Source organism: Bombina bombina, chromosome 7 (assembly GCF_027579735.1).
Source record: "Bombina bombina isolate aBomBom1 chromosome 7, aBomBom1.pri, whole genome shotgun sequence".
Taxonomy (NCBI): Eukaryota; Metazoa; Chordata; class Amphibia; order Anura; family Bombinatoridae; genus Bombina; species Bombina bombina.
In genome coordinates, this window is record NC_069505.1 from 563,725,705 (window position 1) to 563,738,338 (window position 12,634).

General features: G+C 40.0%; 1 protein-coding gene across 1 annotated transcript in view; it reads right to left on the minus strand.

Annotated features, from left to right (window-relative positions):
• Nucleotides 1–7,413: 7,413 nt before the first annotated feature.
• LOC128636568 (class I histocompatibility antigen, F10 alpha chain-like) overlaps nucleotides 7,414–12,634 on the minus strand; it is a gene marked incomplete at its 5' end in the record, with an annotated part of 272,591 nt that continues 267,370 nt past the window's right edge. The window contains one exon of the mRNA XM_053689562.1: nucleotides 7,414–7,440. Within this exon, the coding sequence (XP_053545537.1) occupies nucleotides 7,414–7,440 (27 nt within the window). The remainder of the gene's footprint in view (nucleotides 7,441–12,634) is intronic.

The following is a 12,634-nucleotide window of genomic DNA, read 5'->3' on the forward strand; positions in this document are numbered from 1 at the left end:
TTTTCTTTATAACAATGGTGTCAGAGGAAGTGCTTCCCCCACACTGGCTATTAAGTATTTCTGGTCGGGGAGTGGGATCAGACTGGCTGCCGGACCCCTCCCTTTTTCTTTTTTTTTTGTTTTGTTTTGTGTTCTCTCTCCCGGTGGATGTGTGGCTTTAATGCAAATTCCGCTGGATTTAAATATCATAATTAACAGGACACCAACAGAGAATGTATATGAGTATTGAGCTTTTCTGCAAGAGAAATCAAGGGGTTGTGTAAAAGGATATTAGATTGTTAATTCTGCAACAATATAATTCATACAAGGCAGAGGTAAAGAGCAGGAGTTGTGCCTCCTTCGATTATCATTGCAATGTGGGAAGCTGCGTCTTCTGTAAATTGTCTGTTTTTTTTTCTTGTTTCTTTATGACAATATGATGTGCACGATAGAAATAAAAAAATATTATTTAAAAAAAAATAATAAAATAATCAGTTAAGTTAGCAAGTTATGTAAATTCAGCAGAATCAGATAAAATCTTGCATCCTTTGTTTGCTGTCCCCTATTGCCTTAATTAGGGGTGTTTATTTGTAGACACTTATTATAGACCACAGCTTAGTTGTTAAGCAGCAATAAAACTTAATACAGTAATAGTTGTTGACTGGTTAGTATCTAAATAACTATATATTTGTTAAAGTGTCACTTAAATTAATTCATTAAATAATATTTCATTTTATTGAACTCTGGGAGGTTATTTTAATAACAAAGAGTTCTGTAATATCTGTGAGATTCAGTTTGACAGCAGACTGCCACTGAAATAAAATGATCAGTTTTAAGTTAGATTCTGTAAAAGAATATAATATAAATACTTGTTTTTTGCAGTTAGCAATTTATAGTTATCATTCTTTATAACATAGAACACCAGAACTGCCGCTTTAAATGTAAAGTTCAAATCTTTCCCTCTGCGACAAAGCCAAACACAAGAGATAACTTTTTTTTTATAAAAAAGAAAACCAAAATATTCACAATGTTATCATTCTTCTCAAGGATAGTAAAGCAAGCTCAAAGTTTCATTTTTACTTAAAGGAGAAACACTGTCTACTGCTTAAAAATATAAAATTTACACTTAAACCTGATAAATTCTAATTATTTCAACAACAACAAAAAATAATTAATAGAGCCTTTGAAATCTCAGCAGTGCCTCCAAATATAATGTTATGAATATTATATTTATTATTATTATTATTTTTATTATTATTCCAGTAGTGTACCCGCAAAGTGTATTATGTGTTTAGACACAATAAATATTATGGAACCTCTATATCATTCTGATAATGTAACTCAATATTTATATAATAGCTGTTACCGACTTTGCAGGGGCAATGTGTGCAATTTAATAACACTCTGAATTATATCATTTGCAAAGGATAATATATATAAAACCTGAATCCTTTTAGTTCTGATTTGTCTATTAATTAAACTGAGACCAGATCAATAAGTAAACTTAGTTTATTAAAAGAATTATTAGAAATAATAAGCAATATTTGAATAAAGCAAATCAATAAGCATACATCATTACAATGATTTAATGATTATCAGGTTAAAACTAATGAAAACAATCACTAAATTATTTTACTTGCAGTAGCTTGCATGTATAATAGAGAAACAGAAACTTTTGTTATTTAAATTCTCAGCATAGCTGGCAAGAATCAGGTAAACTAATAATCCTGGAAGAAAATGATATTATTACCAGATTCCTGAGTGACCCAGTGTTATTGTCGACAGATAAGATCAGGTTAACAGGAATTACCAAACAAAGTATTTGTGACTATAAAGAGCAAACCAGAATGGATTAGCTCACCTGATTCAATAATACAATTTTCAATATAAATGTAAAGAGCATAAATCATATCAATAAAACTGTTTCATATAGGTTTGTTTCATACTTATCAACATTGTGGGATCCTTCACTGGGGTTCAGTGTAAATAGGCCCTCTTAGGTTACCCCTGGACCCTCTCTCGCCATTATCCTGACTTGTCTATCTGGTCAGCTTAGCCTCCCATCTCCTCTGTATAGGGTGTGGTCATCATGCATGCTCAGTGTGACTCCTTGTGCCGTCTGCTTGTGTTCCCCTGTCCCCCTTTTGTGGGTGAGTGTGTATTTTATGGAAAGTGCTTAACTCCACCCCAACTGATAAGGTTAGGTTCACATAATTGATTGGCTAACACTAATTACAGATTAATTAAAAAATTTTGTTAATAAGCTAAGATTTAGCAGTTAGAATATTTTCCCTCGGAAGATAGCACTCGTCACTAAGCTATAACAGACAAATATGTATTTTGTAAATATATTCTGAAAAACAAGTCAGTATCTCGATTTGACCATTAACCAAGGTTGAACCCCACTAATGTGATAGAAAAAGAGACTTATTGGAACCATGTATGACAAACATGGGGATATTTGTGAATATTGATACCAGTAATATAATGATAGGAATCATGCAGCTATGTTTGGGCCCGTGAATATCATAGTAACAAAACATGGATTATTTTGATAAAGTACAAAAACTTCACAGTAAGCAATTATATACTGACAAGCAGCACTAGCTAATAGCTACATATTAATACTGAAAAATAATATATATGTGTATGTGTACCTGAATATATAAGTAAATACACATGATCAATTGTACCCCTATATTATATAGCACAGACATAAGTGATTAATATGCAATATCAAAATGGTGAATTATACTGGACAATTGTCCTGTATTCACTAACATGCATCACACCCCCATCCTGCCAAATCTCAATCACACCGGAACTCCTCATAGCATCCTCCCCAAACCACTGCCTGGATGTGACCTGCCCTCTCCGGCGACCGACTAGGTGTCCTCTGGCTAACGAGCGCTTTCGGTGCTCCCCTGCCAGAGAGTCGCGTCTGATCGCCGACCGACCACGTGGGAATCCGGAAGTAGGAGGGATGACGTCACCGGAAGTGACGTTGCGTGCAACCGTATGGCCTAGTTGCATAGGCCCGATCGGAGGCGCATGAAGAGGAGGTTGTCCGGGAGGGGATGCGACAGAAGCGCTCACCTGCAGCACCCCAGGAGGGGGATAGGTACCCAGACTTGGACTAGAAGGTGGGGCAGGGGCGTGTGGAGATGGGCCAAGGAACGCTTGACTTACAGGCCCAGGGGGAGAAGCTAAATGTAACGTATTAGGGTCTAGTGGAGTTGATGGGCTGGGGGGAGGTGCTATCCTTAGAAAATTCTGGAGGCTTACAGGCCTTGTGGGAGTTATGGATACCAGCGTAGTAGGCGCCAACATATTTTCATTTGAGATATGAGCAGTTTGGGAAAAAATTAGCCTTGCTGACTGCTCTATATTTTAAATTTGCTGGCCTGATTTTATTGCATCCACAATAGATGCAAGCAGGGATGCAACAGCACCTGCCGCTGGAGGAGGAAGAGCAGCAAAGATATTAAAAAAGGAGCTGCAATGAGTTTTATGCTGGGTTGTTAATGGAGGGACAGAATGGAGTGTCCCTGCATCCTCAACCACAGCAGAATCTTGCTGTGTCTCTGGAATAGCCTTTATGGGGCTGGGAATGGAAACTGGGGGAGGGTGGTGAATCTCAGCCATAGTAATTGGCCAGAGGTCTGGGGGCAGGAGCAGGAGGTATGGGGGCAGGGGCATGGATATGGGGAGAGGAGGAAGGATTTTCTATAATTTGGGAAGATGGAATAATATCCTCAGCTTCCATGATACTTATTTGTTGTTCCTGTAAACCACGACGAGTAACAGGTATATTTCCTTCTCTAAACCTCAATGGTGGGGCAGAAGAATGTCTGGAACGCCTCATGGTAAGAAGAGGGGTCTGAAGATGGAGAGAAGACAAATCAACTTGACAGCTTCTTATCCAGGATCAAAGAGGAACAGGAACTGCAGACACCAGCTTAAGAAAGGCAAGCCACTCTCTGTCCCTGCAACATTGTTGCAACTCACAACACTCCCTCCATCTTCACACTCCCTGCCAGCCTTAACACTTATGCCGCTGCAAGCCTATCTGGATCTACACTTACTTGATATGCTTTTATCTCAGATTTTTTTTTTATAAATGACTATTAATGCTAGAATTTGTACATATAAATCTTTGCACATACTTGTATATATATATATATATATATATATATATATATATATATATATATATATATATATATGTGTGTGTGTGTGTGTCTTATGTCAGAAATCTTTTGCAAACATATTTACATGTCCCTAAATTCCTTTTTTTCTTCTTCTAAACAATGTTGTCTTTCATATCTCTGTGTTTATGTATACCACTATATGTATATAGTGAAAATTTATTATTATTCTGAGCAGGAATAATTGTAAATATAACAAGTAATCAGAGTATCATATGTATTTATTTGCAATCAATGGATATTTTAAGAGTTGGCCCAGTTTTTTCTTTATACCTGTGTAACCCCTCCTGATTGCAATCTAGTTTTAAACACCACCCCTTCATAGGTGTTATAAAATGGGCTGGGATATAAGATGCCATTTCTTACTGAAAACTAAATTCAAGAGAAGGAAGAAATACACTGAAAATAGCATGGAAGTAAAGAGGTGATTTTAATTTCTGCTATATCTGAATCATGACAGTTTAATGTTAGGTGGGCTATCCCTTTGAGCTATCAGTTTAAGATTATATTGAATCAAACATCATTTCGAATTTTAAAATCTTTGTGTAAATATTACACTGTGTGTCGTAATGTCAGCATCAATGTTTATCTTTAATACTAATTTCACATATACATAGTTTCAAAGTAGAATACACAATGTAACAAATGGCACTTACAAGTTCTGATGAGTGATCAATGACACAAGTATCGAGCAATTTGATTAGTTAGTGATAGTTTATAATGTATATTTGAATCAGATTGGCCCATGTCATAAATCATGCGATTATGCATATTCCAATCAAAAGTGGTTTAAAAATTCACTAGTGTGTGGGTTGTATAGGAGTTTGCTTCATAATTGGTGCGAAAAGTGTTGAGTCAAATTTGGTGCGAAGTGGAGAGTGGGACTTGTATTACATGGCTTAAACATGGTGCACATAGATTTTTCCAAAAAAATTAAAAGGAAGGTAGCTATATTATGTTGTGTATTTTTTTAATTTTTATCTCTATATCTATTAGTGCCACAAGTTTGGGGGAAAAATTTGCACCAAATTTGGAGATATAAAATTGTCCCCTTGCTTTGTAATGAGAGACAAAGTTGTAACATAATCCATAAGTCCTACTCCCAGTCGTAAGTCTTGAGGAGCTTTCTCTGGGGTATATAGAACTAAGTAATAGAGTTGCCACTTGTTATATTTCAGCAGCTGTCCCTTCACCACTAAGGATTAGGTTTCAGTGGCCAAATAGAGTTTACCTCCTGATGTGGCTTCATCGACATCGGTCAGATCAAGGTAGTCCAGATCCGTCATTTCCATATAGGCTCCACACTGTTTCTCAGGTTTATCCGCAACTGCCATTCTGGTGCTATCTGGGGTAACAGTTGTCTCAATTAAAGCAGTAGACACAAAGCATGGCTTCTTTTGGACCTCCTCCTTGCTTGTTTTGGCTGTCACGCAGGCTTTCCTATCCGATCTGTGATCCGGTAACAGACTAGAAGGCACCGCAGCATAAATTGTGTCTCCAGACATCTCATTAACCACCCGTGCAGGTACTGGTCTGGGCAGGGTCTTCTCTGGACCCAAGGTTGATGAAGTCTGTGTTATGGCCTAGAGGGCCTCCCCCCTATAATCCCTCCCGGGCCAAGCAGGGATCCGCGCTATCATTATTTGCTGCCGGAGCGTGTTCAGCGGGTGCCTGAAGCTTCTGACTTTGAAGTCGTCCTTTAAAGAGCATAGCGCACAGATCCCTCTCTAGGTCTCAGTAGTGATCCTGTAAAAGTCTGCTTATTCTTGACTCCCATCTTGCCAGGGCTTCCATTTTCACTCGGTGGGTTGGATGCAGTTATTATAGCAGAATAGTCCCTTGAGGTAGCACCGTCTTATGAGTGATGTTCTCTCTTAGAAATGAAAAGGGTAGTCTAAATATGACTGCTATACCCCCTGCATGGGGGGGAGCTGAATCCTCATGGTGAGGTTCCAGTCTGAGGTTCCAGCGGTCCAGATCTAGGTCCTGTTGTCATGAACTCTGCAAATTTGATATCTTTCAGATCTATGTTTTGTGAACTATTCAAAACTGCAGATGAGCTTAGAAAAAGTTCCAGGATGGACTCAATAACCGGCGGGTTAGGGAAGTCAAACTTAGAGCCACAGATATTATGACCTAACATGGCCACTGCCTAGACACACCCCCAAGAGTGTGGTTTTTATTATTTATGCATTGAAGACTTTTATCTAAGCTGTGTATTTGATTTTAAATAGTGAGTAAATGATATTTTAATCTTATATTGTTCTGAGTTTTTCTGAGTTGTTGTGAAAACAATCTGGGAGAGGTCAGTTGCTGTGAGGATACAATATACAACTGTGTGTATATATTCCTTCTGTGAGTATTTTCCATTTAGTGGTGGATTGTGAAAAACAGTATTACACCATATTGTGATTCATTTCCCTTCATGTTCTTCAATGCAAGTTGAGGCTTTAAAGTTGCAGCGCCGCTCTTACATACTGGCGCTAAAGAAAAATGACTGATGCTTTAAGATTTTCTGGCAATTTTTTTTTACCATTCACTTGTACCGGATTGAGCGCTATTCTTAGCACAGGGTCCACTTGTAATCTAATATATCTTTAATAACTAATATACATATGGTCATGAAGACTCTTTAAGAGCATTGTCATACACAAATATTAACACTTTTATATGTGAGTTTACACTTACACACCCCACAAGCCCCGCTGTACATATAACCTATCAATTACAGCCTTTTGTTGCTATGTACAACACATACAAACAAAAAACTGATATAAGCACCTACCAGAGAGACACAGACACATACAAAACTATGTATAACTAATACTAAGGAAAACCTCATATTGTGTATAAACAGACCACTCCTTTATCCATCATTTTTGAGTTTATATTTTTATTGATTAGAATCAACTGTGGGAACAGCCGCCTCTGAGTCTTTACTCAAATCCTTTGAATTTCCCTTTATAAGCTCTACTGTTTTCTTTGCCACCCATTTTCCAGCTTTTTTGGCTGCCTCTCCTGTTTTCTTTGCTACAGCTTTTCCTGCTTTCTTTCCCATTCCTTTCAGAAATTTTCCTATGGATCGTTTCTCCCTCAAGGTCTCTAGCAGATCAACGCTGTTTCCAACCTCAACTGACTCTCCACTCCAGTTTGCAGGGAGTGGTCTGGCATAGAGCTCAGACCACAGCAGGAAGTAGATGATACAGATCAACTGGTAGTTCATTATTCAGGAAGACTGGTCAGGACTGGCAAACTGTAAAACAATGTTAGATATAGATTAGACTTATTGCCTTTTTCTAAAAACTTTACCTGTCAATAGATGCTGATATTTACCTCGCAATAGATGCTGACTCTTTGCTTATTAGTGGATACTGGCTGTTGCTGTTTTACTGGGCTCTAGCTTTTGTCTTCTCACTTGAAACTTGCTGGATTTTCTTAACCTGTTTAGATCCTCTGGCAAATAATTTAAAATTTAAATGTATTTATTTCCGGATATGGAGAGTCCAAGACGTCATTCAATTACTAGTGGGAATATTACTCCTGGCCAGCAGGAGTAGGCAAAGAGCACCACAGCAAAGCTGTTAAGTGTCACTCCCCTACCCATAATCCCCTTTCATTTGACCGAAGGGAAATGGAAAAAGGAATAACACAAAGGTGTAGAGGTGCCTGAGGTTCAGTCAAAAATAACAGTCTTAATTAAGGGTGGGGTCGTGGACTCTCCATATCCGGAAAGAAAGAAATTTATCAGGTAAGCATAAATGTTGTTTTCTTTCCTAAGATATCGAGAGTCCACAACATCATTCAATTACTAGTAGGAACCAATAGCCAAGGTAGAGGACACAGAATGAACAGGGAGGGAGAACAAGACAGGTAGACAGGTAGACATAAACAGAAGGCACCATCACTTGAAGAACTTTTCTCCCAAAAGAGGCCTCAGCCCAGGAAAAAGTATCACATTTGGAAAATGTGGAAAAAGTATGCAGAGAGGACCAAGTGGCAGCCTTGCAAATCTGTTCCACAGAAGCTTCATTTTTGAAAGCCCAAGTAGAGGAGACAACCATAGTGGAATGAGCTGTAATTCTCTCAGGAGGCTGCTGTCCAGCAGTCTCATAAGCAAAACGGATCATACTTCTCAACCAAAGAGAAAGAGAAGTAGAAGTAGCCTTCTGACCCTTAGGCTTTCCTGTGAAACAAACAAACAGGGCAGAAGACTGGCGAAAATCCTTAGTTGCCTGTAGGTAGAATTTTAGGGCACGCACAACAACCCAGGAAAAAGTATCACATTTGGAAAATGTGGAAAAAGTATGCAGAGAGGACCAAGTGGCAGCCTTTCAAATCTGTTCCACAGAAGCTTCATTTTTGAAAGCCCAAGTAGAGGAGACAACCATAGTGGAATGAGCTGTAATTCTCTCAGGAGGCTTCTGTCCAGCAGTCTCATAAGCAAAACGGATCATACTTCTCAACCAAAGAGAAAGAGAAGTAGAAGTAGCCTTCTGACCCTTAGGCTTTCCTGTGAAACAAACAAACAGGGCAGAAGACTGGCAAAAATCCTTAGTTGCCTGTAGGTAGAATTTTAGGGCACGCACAACATCCAAGTTGTGCAACAGACGTTCTTTATGAGAAGAAGGATTAGGACAGAGAGAAGGAACAACAATTCCCTGATTAATATTTCTATCCAAAACCACTTTAGGAAGAAACCCCAATTAAGTATGAAGAACCGTCTTATCCACATGAAAGATAAGGTAAGGCGAATCACACTGCAAAGCCTAGAGTTCTGAAACTCTCCGAGCAGAAGAGATAGCAATAAGAAACAAAACCTTCTAAGATAGCAACTTAATATCTATGGAATGCATTGGCTCAAACAGAGCCTGCTACAAAACTTTAAGAACAAGATTAAGGCTCTAAGGAGGGCAACAGTTTAAACACAGGCCCGATTCTGACCAGATTCATGACAAAAAGATTGAACATCTGGCACATCCGCCAGATGCTTGTGTAACAAAATAGATAATGCAGAAATCTGACCTTTCAGAGAACTGACTGACAACCCTTTCTCCAGACCTTCCTGGAGAAAAGACAAAATTCTAGGAATCCTGACCCTACTCCAAGACCAAGAGTAGCCCTTAGATTCATACTAATAAAGGTATTTACGTCATACCTTATGGTAATTTTTTTGAGTAACAGGCTTACAAGCCTGGATCATGGTCTCAATGACCGACTTAGAAAATCTACGCTTAGACAGAACTAAGCGTTTAATCTCCAAGCAGTCAGCTCAGAGAAATGGGATTTGGATGGAGAAATGGACCCTGAGTTAGAAGGTCCTTCCTCAAAGGAAACCTCTAAGGCGGCCAAGGCGGCCAAGATGACATCTTCACTAGGTTATGTGAGGCCATGCAGGAGCTATTAGAATTACTGATGCTCTCTCTTGTTACGAGCCTGGATCATGGTCTCAATGACCAACTTAGAAAATCTACGCTTAGACAGAACTAAGCGTTTAATCTCCAAGCAGTCAGCTCAGAGAAATGGGATTTGGATGTAGGAATGGACCCTGAGTTAGAAGGTCCTTCCTCAAAGGAAACCTCCAAGGCGGCCAAGATGACATCTTCACTAGGTTATGTGAGGCCATGCAGGAGCTATTAGAATTACTGATGCTCTCTCTTGTTTGATACGAACAATAACTTGTGGAAGGAGCGCAAATGGAGGAAACAGGTATGCTAGATCGAAATCCCAAGGAACCGCCAGAGCATTTATCAGAGCATCCTGAGGATCTCTTGACCTTGAAAAGTACCTCGGAAGCTTGGTGTTCTGCCGAGATGCCATCAGATCCAACTCTGGCACCCCCCATTTGAGGGTTAACCTGAAAAACACCTCCGGATGGAAATCCCACTCCCCGGGATGAAATGTCTGTCTGCTCAGGAAATCCACTTCCCAGTTGTCCACTCCAGGAATGTGGATGGCAGATAGACAACAATTGTGAGCTTCTGCCCATTGAATAATCCGTGCCACCTCCTTCATGGCTAAGGAACTCCGAGTTCCTCCCTGGTCGTTGATGTAAGCCACGGAGGTGATATTGTATGACTGAAACCTGATAAACCAGGCTAAAGACAATTGAGGCCAAGTCATCAGAGCACTGATATTAAGGGGAAAGCCGAGTCCATAGTCCCTCCTCCTTTGATGAGTCCAAGACTGCACCCCAGCCTAGCAGGCTGGTGTCCATGGTCACAATCACTCAGGAAGGTCTCCGGAAGCATGTGCCCTGAGACAGATGGTCCTGAGAAAGCCACCACAGGAGAGAGTCTCTTGTTGACTGGTCTAGAGACAGATCTGAATGGTCTCCATTCCATTGTCTGAGCATGCATAACTGCAGAGCTCTCAAATGGAATCGAGCAAAGGGAATGATGTCCATGGAAGCGACCATCAGACCAATTACCTCCATGCATTGAGCCACTGATGGCCGAACAGTAGACTGTAGAGAGAGGCAAGAGGAGAGAACTTTGGATTTTCTGACCTCTGTCAGAAAAAAATTCATAGATAGGGAATCTATTATGGTCCATAAGAAAACCACCCTTGTAGCTGGAACAAGGGAACTCTTTTCCAGATTCACTTTCCATCTGTGGGAACGTAGAAAAGACAACAAGATCTCTGTATGAGAGTTTGCTTGTTGAAAAGATGGTGCCTGATCACTGCCAAGAGAGCCTCCAAAACCTTTGAGAAAATTCTGGGAGCTGTAGCAAGTCCAAGCAGAAGCGCCACAAACTGAAAGTGTTTGTCTAGAAAAGCGAATCTCAGGAACCTGAGATGATCCCTGTGGATGGGAACATGAAGATACACATACTTCAGGTCTATGGTCATCATGAACTGACCCTCCTGAACCAATGGAAGAATGGAATAAATGGTTTCCATTTTGAAGGATGGTACCCTGAGAAACTTGTTGAGACACTTTATGTCTAAAATGGGTCAAACAATTCCCTCTTTTTTAGGAACCACAAACCGATTTGAATAGAATCCTAGACCCTGTTCCCTTACTGGAACTGGAACAATCACTCCCAAAGAGGAACACAGTTCAAGAATGCCTCTCTTTTTATCTGGTCTGCATATAATCTTGAGAGATGGAATCTGCCCCTGGGAGGAAAAGTTTTGAATTCTATTTTGTAACCCTGAGATACTATGTCCACAGCCTAAGGATCTGTGACATCTCATATCCATGCTTGACAAACAGGGAAAGTCTGCCCCCCACTTGATCCGATCCTGGACCGGGGGCCGACCCTTTATGTTGACTTAGACTCAGCTGAGGGTTTCTTTGATTGCTTCCCCTTGTTCCAAGACTGATTGGGCTTCCAAGAGGACTTGGGCTGCTCCTGCTTGGAAGAGGGAGAGGAAGACTTTTGACCTTTGAAGTTACGAAAGGAACGAAAATTACTTTGACGCCATTTAGGTCTGTTCTTCTTATATTGTGGTAGAAAAGACCCTTTTCCACCCGTAAAATCAGTAATTATTTCTGCCAGTCCAGGTCCAAACAAGGTTTTACCCATTTAAGGAGGCGCCAGAAGCTTGGACTTGGAGGTAACATCAGCTGACCAAGATTTTAGCTACAAAGCCCTGCGGGCTAAGACAGTAAAGCCAGACATCTTGGCTCCCAGTCAAATAATTTGCATGTTAGCATCAGAAATAAAGGAATTGGCTAGTTTGAGAGCCTTAATCCTATCTTGGATCTCCTATAATGGAGTCTCTACTAAAATTGATTCAGACAAGGCATTGTACCAATAAGATGCAGCACTTGCTCCTGTGGCAATACAGACTGCAGGTTGCCATTGAAGACCCTGATGAACATACATCTTTTCAAATAAGCCTCCAGCTTCTTGTCCATGGGATCCTTAATGGAGCAGCTATCCTCTATAGGGATCGTAGTTCTCTTAGCCAGAGTAGAAATAGCCCCTTCTACTTTAGGCACCATGCGCCATGAATCTTTAATGGAGTTTGCAACAGGAAGCATCTTTTAAAATGGGAGATGGGGAGAAAGGTATCCCTGGCTTCTCCCATTCCTGTAAAATACTCTCCGTCACACGGCCTGGAACAGGAAACACTTCCACAGAGGAAGGAACATCATAGTATTTGTTAAGTTTACTAGATTTTTTAGGATTGACAATGACAGAAGAGTCAGAGTCGTCCAAAGTAGCCAATACCTCCTTTAACAGTACACAAAGGTGTTTAAGCTTAAATCTGAAATGTACTTCTTCAGTATCAGATGAAGGAATTATACTGTCTGAATCTGAGATTTTACTCTCAGAGGCTACTGATGTATCCTCCTCATCAGATTTATGAGGGAACCTGCGTAGCAGTAGGTGGAACAGAAACCTTACTATTTGAATGTCTAAATTTCCTCTTGCGTTTTCCCAGCATAGGAAAAACAGATAATGCCGCAGATACTGCAGAAGATACATGTGCAGCAA